This window comes from Hyperoodon ampullatus (assembly GCF_949752795.1).
Source record: "Hyperoodon ampullatus genome assembly, chromosome: 10".
NCBI classification, from domain to species: Eukaryota; Metazoa; Chordata; class Mammalia; order Artiodactyla; family Ziphiidae; genus Hyperoodon; species Hyperoodon ampullatus.
In genome coordinates this window covers 81,711,315-81,724,850 of record NC_136923.1, presented here as the reverse complement: position 1 = coordinate 81,724,850, position 13,536 = coordinate 81,711,315, and the positions used below count along the sequence as shown (strand labels likewise).

General features: G+C 40.6%; 2 protein-coding genes across 4 annotated transcripts; one reads left to right on the top strand and one right to left on the bottom strand.

Annotated features, from left to right (window-relative positions):
- Positions 1-362: 362 nt before the first annotated feature.
- LOC307059809 (HLA class II histocompatibility antigen, DQ alpha 2 chain-like) lies at positions 363-6,227 on the top strand (the record flags this gene model as incomplete). Its single annotated transcript, XM_079714046.1, has 5 exons — positions 363-444; positions 4,368-4,616; positions 5,073-5,354; positions 5,612-5,786; positions 5,953-6,227. 4 exons carry the CDS (start codon positions 363-365, stop codon positions 5,764-5,766), a joined length of 768 nt encoding a protein of 255 aa, XP_079570172.1. The 3' UTR covers positions 5,767-5,786; positions 5,953-6,227.
- Positions 6,228-7,895: 1,668 nt separating this feature from the next.
- On the bottom strand, positions 7,896-8,498 carry LOC307058855 (integrin beta-1-binding protein 1-like; the record flags this gene model as incomplete). Of its 3 annotated transcripts, none has more annotated exons than XM_079712563.1 (2): positions 7,896-7,971; positions 8,122-8,498. In XM_079712563.1, the coding sequence occupies 2 exons, from the start codon at positions 8,496-8,498 to the stop codon at positions 7,896-7,898; spliced, it is 453 nt and encodes a 150-aa protein (XP_079568689.1). The 3 variants fall into 3 exon arrangements, with proteins under 3 accessions (XP_079568689.1, XP_079568690.1, XP_079568688.1); XM_079712564.1 differs by having other exon boundaries at positions 7,896-8,210; positions 8,427-8,498; XM_079712562.1 differs by having other exon boundaries at positions 7,896-8,498.
- Between the last annotated feature and the right edge of the window lie 5,038 nt (positions 8,499-13,536).

Sequence of the window (13,536 nt, the reverse complement as noted above, 5' to 3'; positions counted from 1 at the left end):
ATTATTGATGACCTCATCTGTCCACGAGGCTGCTCAGAAATTCCCAGCCCTCTTGTCACTAGCAGGCATACACATGTGTGAGAAGACTCTGATTTAATACCCTCCCTCTTTTCATAGAAAATTCCCTCAGGTCCACTCTGAGTGGAGGCCACCTCAGAACCAGATTTCCCAGTTCCTTCGAGGCCTCTTAGTACAAAGTCTTCATCTGGCAACTGAGGTGTCATCATAGGGGATTTTTCTGATTGGCCAAATCCTGACCTGGCAGAGTGTGGTTTGGGTGTCTACAGAGTTCCTTCTCAGCTCAGCCCTCGTCATTGCTCTGCAACTCAGGACGGCCACTGCTGAGACCACCTTAAAAGAGGATGGTCCTGAACAGAGCTCTGATTCTGGGGGCCCTCACCCTGACCACCATGATGAGCCCCTGTGGAGGTGAAGACATTGAGGGTGAGTGCACGGTTGAGGAATGTGGGGACTAGAGTTGGGGAACAGGGAATTGGAGGGAAAAAAAGATAGAGTTTGGCCTAGAAATAATAGCGACTCCTCAAAGCATTCTCAATATTAAGCAAATCTAAAACTTATAGTCATTCCTCCTGCAGGAAACCAGAGTCCAGACCCACTCTCTTTGCTTCTTGTGCTGTTGCAGAGTTCACCAAGGACATTATTCTGTTTCTGATATTGGATGCAGTGAATATGTCCTGGAGGGCTCTAGGGCATTCATTCATTATTGCCTCAAAGATTAGAAATGTTTCCATAAGTGGATATTTTGTTACTAAAATTTTATGAACGATGGCTCCCAAATTTCTCTGAGCAAATTTTGAAGCTTTTTGTATATTTCTCCTAAAGTGTATCTTGGGGTAAATAGTTCCAAGAATTCTGTATACTGTGTAGATACAAAGAAGGGTGACCTTTTCAGTCTCAGATCTATATACATGTCCATGCTGTCATCTGGCACAGGTGGGGAGAGGGTAAGCGAGCCCAGCAGAATGCCTTTACACAAGGCGTTTTACCACAGGGTCCTCACTTAATCTCAGTTACCTCATACGTGTCACCTCACAAATAACCAAGTAAAAGAGGTGTGTAGAAATGTTTTGTGTAGAAATGCTTTTTAAGTGATTAAGACACACATATGTCAAAGATTATTCTTATTTTTTTTAGCTTTACCATTACAAGTGTAGCTTTGCTTTATTTTCTTTAACAAAGTAAGAAATTTCCTTATTTTTATTTTAAAATTGAGAACTTTATTATAAGAAATTTGATGAATCAAATTATATTGTTTTCAAATTGTTGGCCCAAATTACCAGTTCTTCGCCCCATCTAAGGAAGTCCTTCAAGAAGAATGGGCAAGCACAGATTATTTATTTGGTCCCTTAGGTCCCTCTGCCTTTGCTGTCCCCCTCCTTCCACCCTCTTTTCTTACATTCCTTCGTCTTCCTTCCCTTCCAGGATCCATCCCTGGCCCACATCTTTATTTTATAGACATTGAGTGAGTTTGTAAAAACCAAAGTAGAAAGGCCAGATAGTTCAAAAGGGAAGTGAAATGGAGGGTACTCTAATCTTCAGCAACTTTGCTAACCATGGCTGCTCCCATTCTAATTGTGTGTGGTAGTGGAAGTTTCACATATTTCTCCAGAGCACTTCTAAATGTTGTTTCTTCAGCGTCACACTAGAGTGTCCTGGTCAGGCTCGACTTCCCCATTAGGCACAGGGGACACAGGCCAAGGGCCTGCAGTGCTTATAGGGCTCCATGAAAATATTTTATTATTTTAATTAGAAAAAAAATGAACTTTTAAGGTAGAAGAAAATGTTTTAATTTTTAATTTAGCCTAGATTACATTTGTCTTTATACCAGTATGGCCATAAAATATGACTTTTAATATTTTTGTGGAGGAAAACTTGCTTAAGCAACAGTGCTTAGGGATCACAATCATACTGCAGCCCTGGTCACTGCTGATTCTGATTGTCATATAATTCTGCTACCTCTGTGCTTGTCAGTCTTCCCCGAAGTCTCTGTGATCCTCAAGAAGAGTAATTGACATTTTGTACACATTTTGAACACGCAGCAAGCTAAGTTTGGGGGATGCAAAAATGAAAAGACATGCTATCTGCCCCATAGAGTGTACTAAGATTAGTAATGCTAAGAAAATGGTGCAGAAAAACAGAAGGAGTATTGCTGAGCAGGGCAATGGACACAGCTGAGGCTGAAGCTGTAAAAGTGAATTGGTTCCAGTTGGCATAGCAGTGCGATGTTCTTCAGTGCTGGCAACTCAGGACAAGTAGCCGATGAAGAGAATAATTGCATATATTCATGATTGAAAAGGAGTCAAGAATATTCACTACAGGGATAAGGAGGCTATGTTGGAAGGCCTTTTAAGTGATCAACCAAGGGGTCATGCTGGGTAATGATGAGGAATAGACTGACTTGAAAGCAGGACACTGGGATGGAGAGGTTGGAGGTTATAATGTGAGCAAAAACATGTGTAATGAGAGAACTTAGCTAAAAAGTTGGTAACTAAGCAGAAACTTCAAGAATGAACTGGGGCTTCCCTGGTGGCACAGTGGTTAAGAATCCACCTGCCAATGCAGGGGACACAGGTTCAACCCCTGGTCCGGAAAGATCCCACATGCCGTGGAGCAACTAAGCCCGTGTGCCACAACTACTGAGCCTGCACTCTAGAGCCCACGAGCCACAACTACTGAAGCCTGCACACCTAGAGCACGTGCTCCACAACAAGAGAAGCCACCACAATGAGAAGCCTGCTCACCTCAACGAAGAGTAGCCCCCACTGGATACAACTAGAGAAAGCCCGTGCGCAGCAACAAAGACCCAGCACAGCCAAAAATAAATAAATTAATTAAATAAATAAATTTTTAAAAAATAATGAACTGGAGGTGTCCAGGAAATCCTAACATATAGTTTCATTTCAGGGGGGAAAAAAAAAACAGACCCCTACAAAGACCAAGGAACATGAAAGGATAATGTCATTTGGTTTGATTAATAGATAAGGTCAGATGAGGATGTTGGATACATCCATCCCAGAACTCAGCACAGTACACTGTACTTGCTCCTTTACTCACCTGACTCTCCCATTAATCAATAGTCTCCTTGTCGGCAGAGACCATGCCTGATTGATGTTTTACTCTTTGCCTCCCACAATGTCTGAAACCCTGTTGATGCTCAGTAATTGAGGAAGGAAGGAAAGAGAAAATGATAAAAGGCTTGTATGTGTCTGGACAAAATTGTCCAGTCAGGCTTACTTGAGTAGAGTCAAACTGAACTGGTTGCCATTCTGCTTTGGCATCCTCAGAAAAGTATATTGTCCATTTGAAGAAAACAGCAGAACAGTACCTTGAGTCCTCAACAAATACGTGTTGAGTCAGAAAAAGAAGTTTAGTAACCTCCTTAAAGAAAAAAATAGGGGTGGGAAATAACAGAAATCCAAAATAAAACTCCATTTCTTACTTCAGAAGCAATCAAGCACTCTCCTTTAAGGATCACTACTGTTAACAAAACAGAAAACTTAAAACCATTGTTTATTCTTTATATGTTTTGTAATACTGTCACTGTCCTTGTCATACTCGTTCTTACACCCTGTAACAGTTAGAGGAAACTTTTAAAATAATAAGATTCCGTGTGCTTTTCCTTGGTTTAAAAAAAATAAGATGGGGCTTCCCCGGTGGCGCAGTGGTTGAGAGTCCGCCTGCCGATGCAGGGGACACGGGTTCGTGCCCTGGTCCGGGAAGATCCCACATGCCGCGGAGCAACTGGTCCCGTGAGCCATGGCCGCTGAGCCTGTGCGTCCGGAGCCTGTGCTCCGCGGTGGGAGAGGCCACAACAGTGAAAGGCCCGCGTACCGCAAAATAAATAAATAAATAAATAAAATAAGAAATGAATCTTGTATAGAAAACGTTCTGCTCTGAGCCAGTCCTGAGGGGAGAGGAACCATAATGAATGTGTTATTAACTGTTGAAAGAAGTAAGTGAGAAAGAAAACTTATGAAGCAAAGGGAAGTAAACTAACACCATGATCATTCATTCCCTTCTTTCTTCTTTCTTTCCATTATGATATTTATCACAAGCCTACAATGTGCCAGGCACTGAGCTGGACATGCAGGAAATAGCAGTAAACTAGGCCAGTAAATTCTGCCTTTCTGAGCATATGTTATAGTGGAAAGACAGATTGGATTCTAACAGGACAGCTACCAGCACTGAGGGCAAAGGAAACAGGTGCTGGGAATTTTGCTTCCAGACTGTGCCAGAGGTGAAGACTACAATGTTTGAGAGTTAAGTTTCTTCTGTTACTTCGTTTAACATGGTTCTTTCCTCTCCCTCTGTTTTCCACCTTCCTGCCCCTCACCTTCATTTATCAGCTGACCACGTTGCCTCCTATGGCACAACTGTCTACCAGTCTTATGGTCCCTCTGGCCAGTACACCCAAGAATTTGATGGAGATGAGCTGTTTTATGTGGACCTGGAGAAGAAGGAGACTGTCTGGCGGCTGCCTGTGTTTAGCAAATTCGCAGGTTTTGACCCACAGGGTGCCCTGAGAAACATAGCTGTGGGGAAACATAACTTGGATATCTTGACTAAACGCTCCAACTTTACCCGTGTTCCCAATGGTAGGTGTCCACCATTCTGCCTCTCTTGACTGAAACTATTGTTTCATACCAGGCCTCACTCTCTTGTCCCCTAAGGAGAGATACCCTTCACCACTCTATAAAACTCTCTCCTTTCCAAGGAGTCTCCAGACCTTCTCATAGTAATTACTGAACCCTCATCCTCCCTCTTCTCAAAGATCACATATTTCCATGTAATATAAGGATCCCTACTCCCATAACATATTCCTTGAATCCCTCAAGGAGGAGTCCCACAACCTCCCTCCTTAGCAAGCATGCCCACAGAGAACATGGGGATAAAGCAGAGGCAGTGAATAGCATCTCCCAAGCAAAAGGGAAACAAGAGCTCTTCCACTGTCAGACCAGAAAATGTTGGTGGGAGGGCTCCCCCAGGATGCAATGCAGAACCTCAGAGCAGAGCTATCCTCATTTCACATCAGTGCTGTTTTCTCACCACAGAGGTTCCTGAGGTGACTGTGTTTTCTAAGTTCCCTGTGTTGCTGCATCAACCCAACACCCTCCTCTGTCTTGTGGACAACATCTATCCTCCTGTGATCAATATCACATGGTTGAGGAACGGACACTCAGTCACAGAGGGTGTTTCTGAGATCAGCTTCCTCCCGAAGAATGATTTTTCCTTCCTCAAGATCAGTTATCTCACCTTTCTCCCTTCTGATGACGATGTTTATGACTGCAAAGTGGAGCACTGGGGCCTGGATAAGCCACTGCTGAAACACTGGGGTATGTACGAGCTCCACCTCTTTGATATTTTCTCTTCTCTATCAAGTACAGAATGTCCTGCCTTTTAGCCCCTAAATCACATGGTCCAGAGCTTGTTTTCCACACTTCAAGTGTTTCTAAAGATATACTTCCCTCTCTTCCCTAAGCCTGGTGCCCTGAGTCTTTGTAGAATGAACACCACACCTCCTGCCCCATCCCAAACACATGCACATGAACCAACACTCTGTATTCTGAGTTTTACAACTTCACTTTTGCAGAACCTGAGATTCCAACCCCTATGTCAGAGATGACAGAGACTGTGGTCTGCGCCCTGGGGTTGACTGTGGGCCTCGTAGGCATCGTGGTGGGCACTGTCTTCATCATCCAAGGCCTGCGCTCAGGTGGTCCCTCCAGACACCAAGGGCCCTTGTGAGTTGCACCCTAGAAGGGAAGGTAAGGATTCAGATTTGTCAGCATTGGAGACAGTATAGGAGGGAAGAAAGTGGGAAGAGGTTTGTGGACTCAAATGTGGTGAAAAGTTGAGGAGAACTGGGAAAGGTCATGATGATTGCACAGAAGCCCCCTAGGACTCATCAATCTCATGTCTGTCCTGTTGCAGGTGCACTGCCCGTCTACCAGAGCAGAAGAGTGGACACGCTAGATGACCTAGAACTATCTCCATATAGCTTCTCTCCTCTTACACTCCTCCTCTCACCTCTTCTCTGGGACTTAAGATGCTTATCCCTTAAAGCTCACATATACCTCGGAATTCTCCCCCTGACTACCTGATGATTTTTTTCTGTTCTCAATAGTTACATACCATGGGATCACTGGCATATTCCAATCAGTTACCTAATCCCTAGTGACCCTGATCCAGTATCATCATGGAAGCAATAAATCCTCCTTTTATTGAAACTTTTCCTGTCTTTCATCTCGAGGCTGACTAGGACCTTGTTCCCTTATGGTTTAGGCCCCTTAATTTCGTTTCTCAGATCATGTTTCATGCCCAGTAACACAGGAGCAACCTGTGTAGACTAATAATATGTTGTTATCTTAGCTGAGATTATTATTTCTCTCTTCCTTCTGTTCCCACTCTTGGCACTGTCACCCACCCCCCTAATTCAGGCATCATTGAAGATAATATATACTCTTCTCCCATGGTGTAGATTTGTTATAGCAGAAATGCAAAAACCAAGAAATAAGTCTGTACTCATCTGAATATAGCTTTTAAAAGTTATGACAGAGGCTTCCCTGGTGGCGCAGTGGTTGAGAGTCTGCCTGCCGTTGCAGGGGACACGAGTTCGTGCCCCGGTCCGGGAAGATCCCACATGCCACAGAGCAGCTGGGCCCAGTGAGCCATGGCCGCTGAGCCTGCGTGTCCAGAGCCTGTGCTCCGCAATGGGAGAGGCCACAACAGTGAGAGGCCCACGTACTGCAAAATAAATAAATAAAAATAAAAATTATGACAGAGAAATAGGAGAAAGGAATTTTGAATCTTAAAAGTACCAAAAGCCAAATTTTTGGTACCAAAAGTCAAAATTTGTTCCCAGAACTTTAAATTTGTGAAGAATGAATGAGGATAGTAAAAGCATTCCTCTCTCCTCCCCACCCTTAAGGAGCTAAGGATTCCCTAGGCAGAGAAAGAAATGAAAGTCAGTTAGGAGAGGATCAGAATACAACATAATGCAGGTATCTGAGAAGGACCAAAAACTTTGTCCTTACTTAGGGTTAGTAACAATGGGAAAAGGGATGGGGTAGAAACCACAGGCATATTTGGGGTCCCTAGAGCACAGGTGTCGTTTGCCTCACCTCCTGCATGAACTCTTGCTAGATAATCACGCACTTTCCTGACATGGCATGTCAGGGACAGTAGAGTGAATATAGCTGCAGAATGTTTCTAGGCAGATAAATCTAAGTCATTTTTTTTTTGGTGTTTTTCATGTTTTTAATCTTTAGTAAAGCACTATATATAAAAACAGTCCTTTAAAAAATACACTGGCCTACTGAACATGAGATTCTTTACAGTGTGTGACTTTTAACATGAGCAGTAATCTTTGAAGGTTTTACTACTTCTAATTACCCTGAAGATGATTATTGTGGTTTACCAGCATGTCATCCTGACAGTACACTTTTTAAGTTTTCCTCTTTGTGACTTGAGCTGGCAGTGTCACCGTTTGAAACCAGCGCGTCCCAGCCAGTGCTGCAGGACAGACGGCCTTGGTCGTCCTCAGAAAGTTCTCCATGTTCATTCATCACCGAGGGCACTTCTGCGACACATAAAGGTTATTAAGCTCATTTGTGTTTAAAAGCGACAAGTGACGTTGCTCTTTTAGTCCTAGTAGGTAGGTAACTTCATTGAGAGTTAACTCGCTGTTAAATAAGACACATTTTAATAGAAAAACAAACGACTGATATTTTATATATTGCGTTTCTTCAGAAAATCTAGAGCAAAGGATCGCTCATATTTCCAAAATAGTTCAACACCACCGCAGATTGAAAACAGAACTATTGAGAAAACAGCTGAACTTGCACATGAAGTCTACTTCCCCTTGATTGAAGAATTCAGGGTTTCTCAGATGTCAATACAGAGTCAAATGCAGTGGATAAAACTTTGCAGATTGCTTGTGCCTGTTCCAGGCTGTGGCACTGGTAAACCCACAGGTTGTATTCTTCATTGCTCGCATCTGTGGTCTTCAGAGCCAATAAGCTTTTTCCTGCCCCCAGACCATCATCGTAACACACCATCTGGATGATTAAATATAGAGCATGCCGATGCAAAACATCATACTGATCTGACGTGGATACTTTTATACCATACTTGGAAACTCCCATAATAAATTCTTCCTCCAGAGGAACAAAAGGCAACTTTCCATCTTGCTGGGCAACATCTATATAATTTATCAGGTCTAGTGGCCCTTCGAGACTTTTTCCCACGGAGAGTTTCAGTTTCTCAATGGCACCAACATATTTTATTCGAAATTCTGCACAGGTATCTGAATTACTGTTGCTTTGACCTGAGCTCTTGGTGGAATCGGTATCGAGGCTCGCCACGGTGCTGGATCGAGAAAGCCCCCCAAGGCTGGAGTCTACAGACTTGCTCTTAGTACTGATTTCACTACTCTGGGAGCTGCTACTGCTGTGTCGCTTTTTCCCTTTCCGAAACATCTTCCACCATAGCTCGATCCAGAGGCACGCCCCCTCAACGCCGACTGCGGTCGGGGTCAGACACCCACAGCCTGGGTAGCCCGAGCCGCGGCAGCCACACCAAATCTAAGTCATTTTACTGAATCCCTGTGCATCCTTGTTTGCCATGAGGCACAGCAGAACATTTCAGTACCCCCAGCCCCTGCCCCTCACCCTCCTAGCTAAGGAAACCATGAGCCTATGAGAGAGAAATCCCAGGAAGGACAACATCACTGAGATAATGTAGCAGCAGCTATGAGTGCTATATTCTCCTCCAGATTCACTGTCTCCAGTGGAAATCTTTGTGGAGGAAATGGATTAACAGATGGATTCTCTGGCTTTCCTGAGTGTGTCTAAAGCCTCACTCTTGAGAGTGCATGTGACTTGACTTGGAGTCATTTTGCCCTTTGAAAATGTTTTAGGCACATTGTCTCAGTCTTTCCATTCTTCAGTTACCAAGTCCATACTTGCATCTCGGGTGGTATTATGGAACAACTACGAAATTTTTGAGACTGTCCCTGTCCATGCCATCTGCATCAGTGAGCTTAAAATGTAATTGAGAAAAAAGACACAATATTAACACAGCATGATATAGCTTGGTTTGGTGCAAAGAAACCTAAATCCAAATCCAGAACTCAGCACTTTATAGCTAGTAGTTAAAATTTGTAACACTGGGGAAAATATCTAACATTTCTGAGCTGTATTTTTCTCATCCATTATGTGGGGTGATGATACTTTCCTTGCAGAACTATTGACAGCATTTGAATAAGCTTGCTATATAGGAAGTGCCTTATGCATACTATACAAATACATAAGAAAACATTGCTAGTTACATTCACAATTAATTTATTTTTAAAAAGTAGATCATATCATAAGAAAGCACCTTTGTTTTCCTGAGACTTTTAATGATTTAGGAGATTCAAACATGGAGCTATGGATAAATTCTTTTCATATGTTAATTGGAGGATTTTGTTTTCCTGAACAAGAAAAGCTGAGATTGGGTTAGGCTGAGAGAATAAATAGGGTACAGTTGCCAGTGATGTATCATTGGTGAAAGGGTTGCTAAGAGAACTCTTAAGGAAAGAAGTTGCAATATTTGATTTTAGATTTTTTTACTCTCTAATAAAAAATATGTCCCCCCTACAGCTCATAATTTTTAGTCAAGGTATGTTATATGCAAATGGATATTTATGCACGTTTACTTTGAGGAAGAGGTAGGGAAGATTCAAGGAGAAAAAGCTAGCTGTGAGGTAGAAGTAAGAGGATAATTAAAAATGCAGAGTAGGAATTAGTCAATACAGGGAACCTGAACCAGAGGTGATCATAAAAATGTAGGTAACCAAGCACAGATGATTTTTAGGGTATTGACACTACTCTGATACTATAATGGTAGATACATGTCATTATACTTTTGTCCAAGCCCATAGAATATAAACCAGGAGTGAGCCCTAGTGTAAGCTATGAACTTTCGGTGATACTCATGTGTCAATGTAAATTCATCAGTTGTAACAAATGTAGGGGATGTTGATGGTAGCAGAGGATATGTTTGGTGGAGGCAAGGATATGTAGGAAATCTCTGTGCCTTCTGCTTAATTTTGCTGTGAACCTAAAACTGCTCTAAAACAAAGTGTATTTTTTAAAAATTAAAGAAAATGTCAGCAATTATGATCCCAAATGTATAAAATAAAAATTTCAGTATAACAAAAATATAGGTCCCTCACTATGCACAAATGTGCTGAGAAGACCTTTTGGCAATAGGATTTTTTTTTCCTTTGAATAGGAAATTTTAAGTAAATTTCAGTGATTCATAAAGTAAGAATTCAACAATTTGGAGGGTGTGTGTATGCCTGTGTGTCTGTGTGTCTGTGTGTTTGCAATATAGGGTTATACTGAATGGCATTATGACCAGTGGCTCAGAAATATACAAATGCTGACCTACTCAGGCTCCTTCCTCATCAAGTATTCAGGAAAGCAAATTCAATGTTAGTTGCATTTTGTTAAAGCATTCATTCATAAAGTCTTCACATAATTTTTTTTTTTTTTTTTTGCGGTACGCGGGCCTCTCACTGATGTGGCCTCTTCCGTTGCGGAGCACAGGCTCCGGACGCGCAGGCTCAGCAGCCATGGCTCACGGGCCCAGCCGCTCCGCGGCATGTGGGATCCTCCCGGACCGGGGCATGAACCCGTGTCCCCCACATCGGCAGGAGGACCCCCAACCACTGCGCCACCAGGGAAGCCCCAAGTCTTCACATAATTTTAAATAGCAGGACTAAAATTAATTCTAGAGTATACCCCATTTAAAGTTGTTGTAAAATATTGGTCACATTCTCTGTGCTGTACATTACATCCTTGTATCTTATTTATTTTATACTTGGTAGTTTGTGACTCTTAATTCCCTTCCCTTATCTTGCCTCTCCCCACACGTCTCTCCCCACTGGTAACCACTAGTTTGTTCTCTGTATCTATGAGTCTGTTTCAGTTTTGTTGCATTCAGTTGTTTATTTTTTAAATTCAACATATAAGTGAAAACATACAGTATTTGTCTTTATCTGATTTATTTCACTATGCATAATACCCTCCAGGTCCATCCATGTTGTTGTAAGTGGCAAAATTTCATAATTTTTATGGTTGAGTACCATATCTTCTTTAGCCATTCATCTGTTGATGAACACTTAGGTTGCTCCCATATCTTGGCTATTATAAATAATGTTGCTATGAACATTGGGTGCATATTTTTTGAATTAGTTTTCTTTTTTTCTTCAGATATATACCCTAGAGTGGAGTTACTGAATACTTTAAATGAAGTATAATATATAAAAATATCAAATCACTATGTTGTACACCTGAAACTAATATAGCATTGTAAATCAACTATACTTCCATTTTTAAAAATAAATAAAAATTTTAAAATAAAAAATAAATAAAATAAGTGTTATATAACAAATAGTTTAAGGGGCTGGAAATAATATACAATAGAAAACTAAAATTAACTAATTGGAATTTATTTTGCTCTGAATGACTGATGAATGTATAATAAAATTAACTGTAAACTAATAAGCTTACACTATTTAAAAACATGTTCCTTATATTAAAAAATCAGAAATAATAAAAAATTAATACAAACTTTAAAAATTTAACTCTAAAAAATAAGAGCAATCATTTCATCAACTAAAAGTAAGAAGTAGGATCACCACATGACATTACTGGAAACAAAGTTGGCTATCAGACAACATGATTTTTTAATTATGTGATTCTTTAAAAATTATTTGAGTTATTTGAATTAATTCAGATTGTATGCATAAAGTAAGACTTTATTAATACCTAATATAATACTATTTAAAAGTTACATAACTGAAAAATCACATTTCTTCAACAAATAATTTGCAAGGAAAAATAGAGAATAGAGAAACTATACATTTTAAAAAACCAAAGAGGGGCTTCCTTGGTGGCGCAGTGGTTGAGAGTCCGCCTGCCGATGCAGGGGACGCGGGTTCGTGCCCCGGTCCGGGAAGATCCCACATGCCACGGAGCGGCTGGGCCCGTGAGCCATGGCCACTGAGCCTGCGTGTCTGGAGCCTGGGCTCCGCAAGGGGAGAGGCCACAGCGGTGAGAGGCCCGCGTACCGCAAAAAAAAAAAAAAAAAAAAACCGAAGAAACATATCAATCAAATGCTAGGCTTTATTTGGATTCATATTCAAACAAAATAACTGTTAAAAAATTATTGTGAGACAATCAGAAATAATTTTAGGTGTGGTAATGGCATTGCTGTTATATTTCTAAAAAGTTGTTATATCTTAGATTTTCATAGTAAAATATTTATCAATGAAATTATATATTGTCTAAGATTATCTTTAAAATAATCCAGTATGCATATAATATTAAATGGGTGGATTTACAAAATTGTCCATGAACTGATCATTTTTAAAACTGGACTGTTGATACATGGTACTATTCTCCCTACTACTGTATATAGTTGAAATGTTCCATAATACAAAGTTTTTTTTAGATATTCCAGGAAAGCCAAAAGAAAAAATAAGCAGAGAAGCATTCTGTTTGAAGTTATTTTGGTTTTTAAGGTTTTCCTTATATTTATTGCAGTTAAGAAACACTGAGTATCCATATCCTGTTCTACACCATAGAACCTCTCAGAAATGTAACCCTAAAGAATGTGTATATAACAAAGAATAATAGCAAAAGAAAGCAAAGTAATGCTCACTTTATTACTGGTTGGGCTAAACCCCAAACTTTATTAAATATAATTACTAGTTCAATCTATAATGTAAAAATGGTCACTTAGAAGTGATGCTGTGATACATACCATACTACATTCTGAGTGTATTAAAGTAATGTGAAAACAGATACATTTATTGTCTTTGAAGAATTTACATTCCAATAGGAGGAAGCATACATACATGAAATAATTTCACAAACATACAAGTACAAACTCTGAAGAATTTATAAAGGAAAAGAACAAGGTAATGTGAGAGAGTATTGCACAGGAACCAAGTATAATTTGGTGTTTAGAGAAGGCTTGTATAAATGTCTGAGATGAAACAAGATGGTTTACAGTAAATGAAGGACAAGGTTAAAGAGGGCAGAGCAAATGTTTGAGAAATCTAACAATATGAAAGAGAGTATGAGGAACTTCCCTGGTGATCCAGTGGTTAAGAATCTGCCTTCCAATGCAGGGGACGTGGGTTCGATCCCTGGTCGGGGAACTAAGATCCCACATGCCGCAGGGCACGCCACAACTACTGAGCCCATGTGCCACAACTAGAGAAACCTGCACGCTGCAATGAAGAGCCCACACACCACAATGAAAGATCCCACATGCCACAACTAAGACCTGATGCAGCCTAATTAATTAATTAATTACTTTTTTAAAAGAGAGTATGACAATAAAATAAAACGAAAATTATTACAGTTTAGTAGAGAAAGTTTATGTAAGAGCAAGCAAGCTATTTAAATTCTTTCTAATTAGAATCCTTAGTGAAAAGATACTTCCTCTCTAAAAGTAATA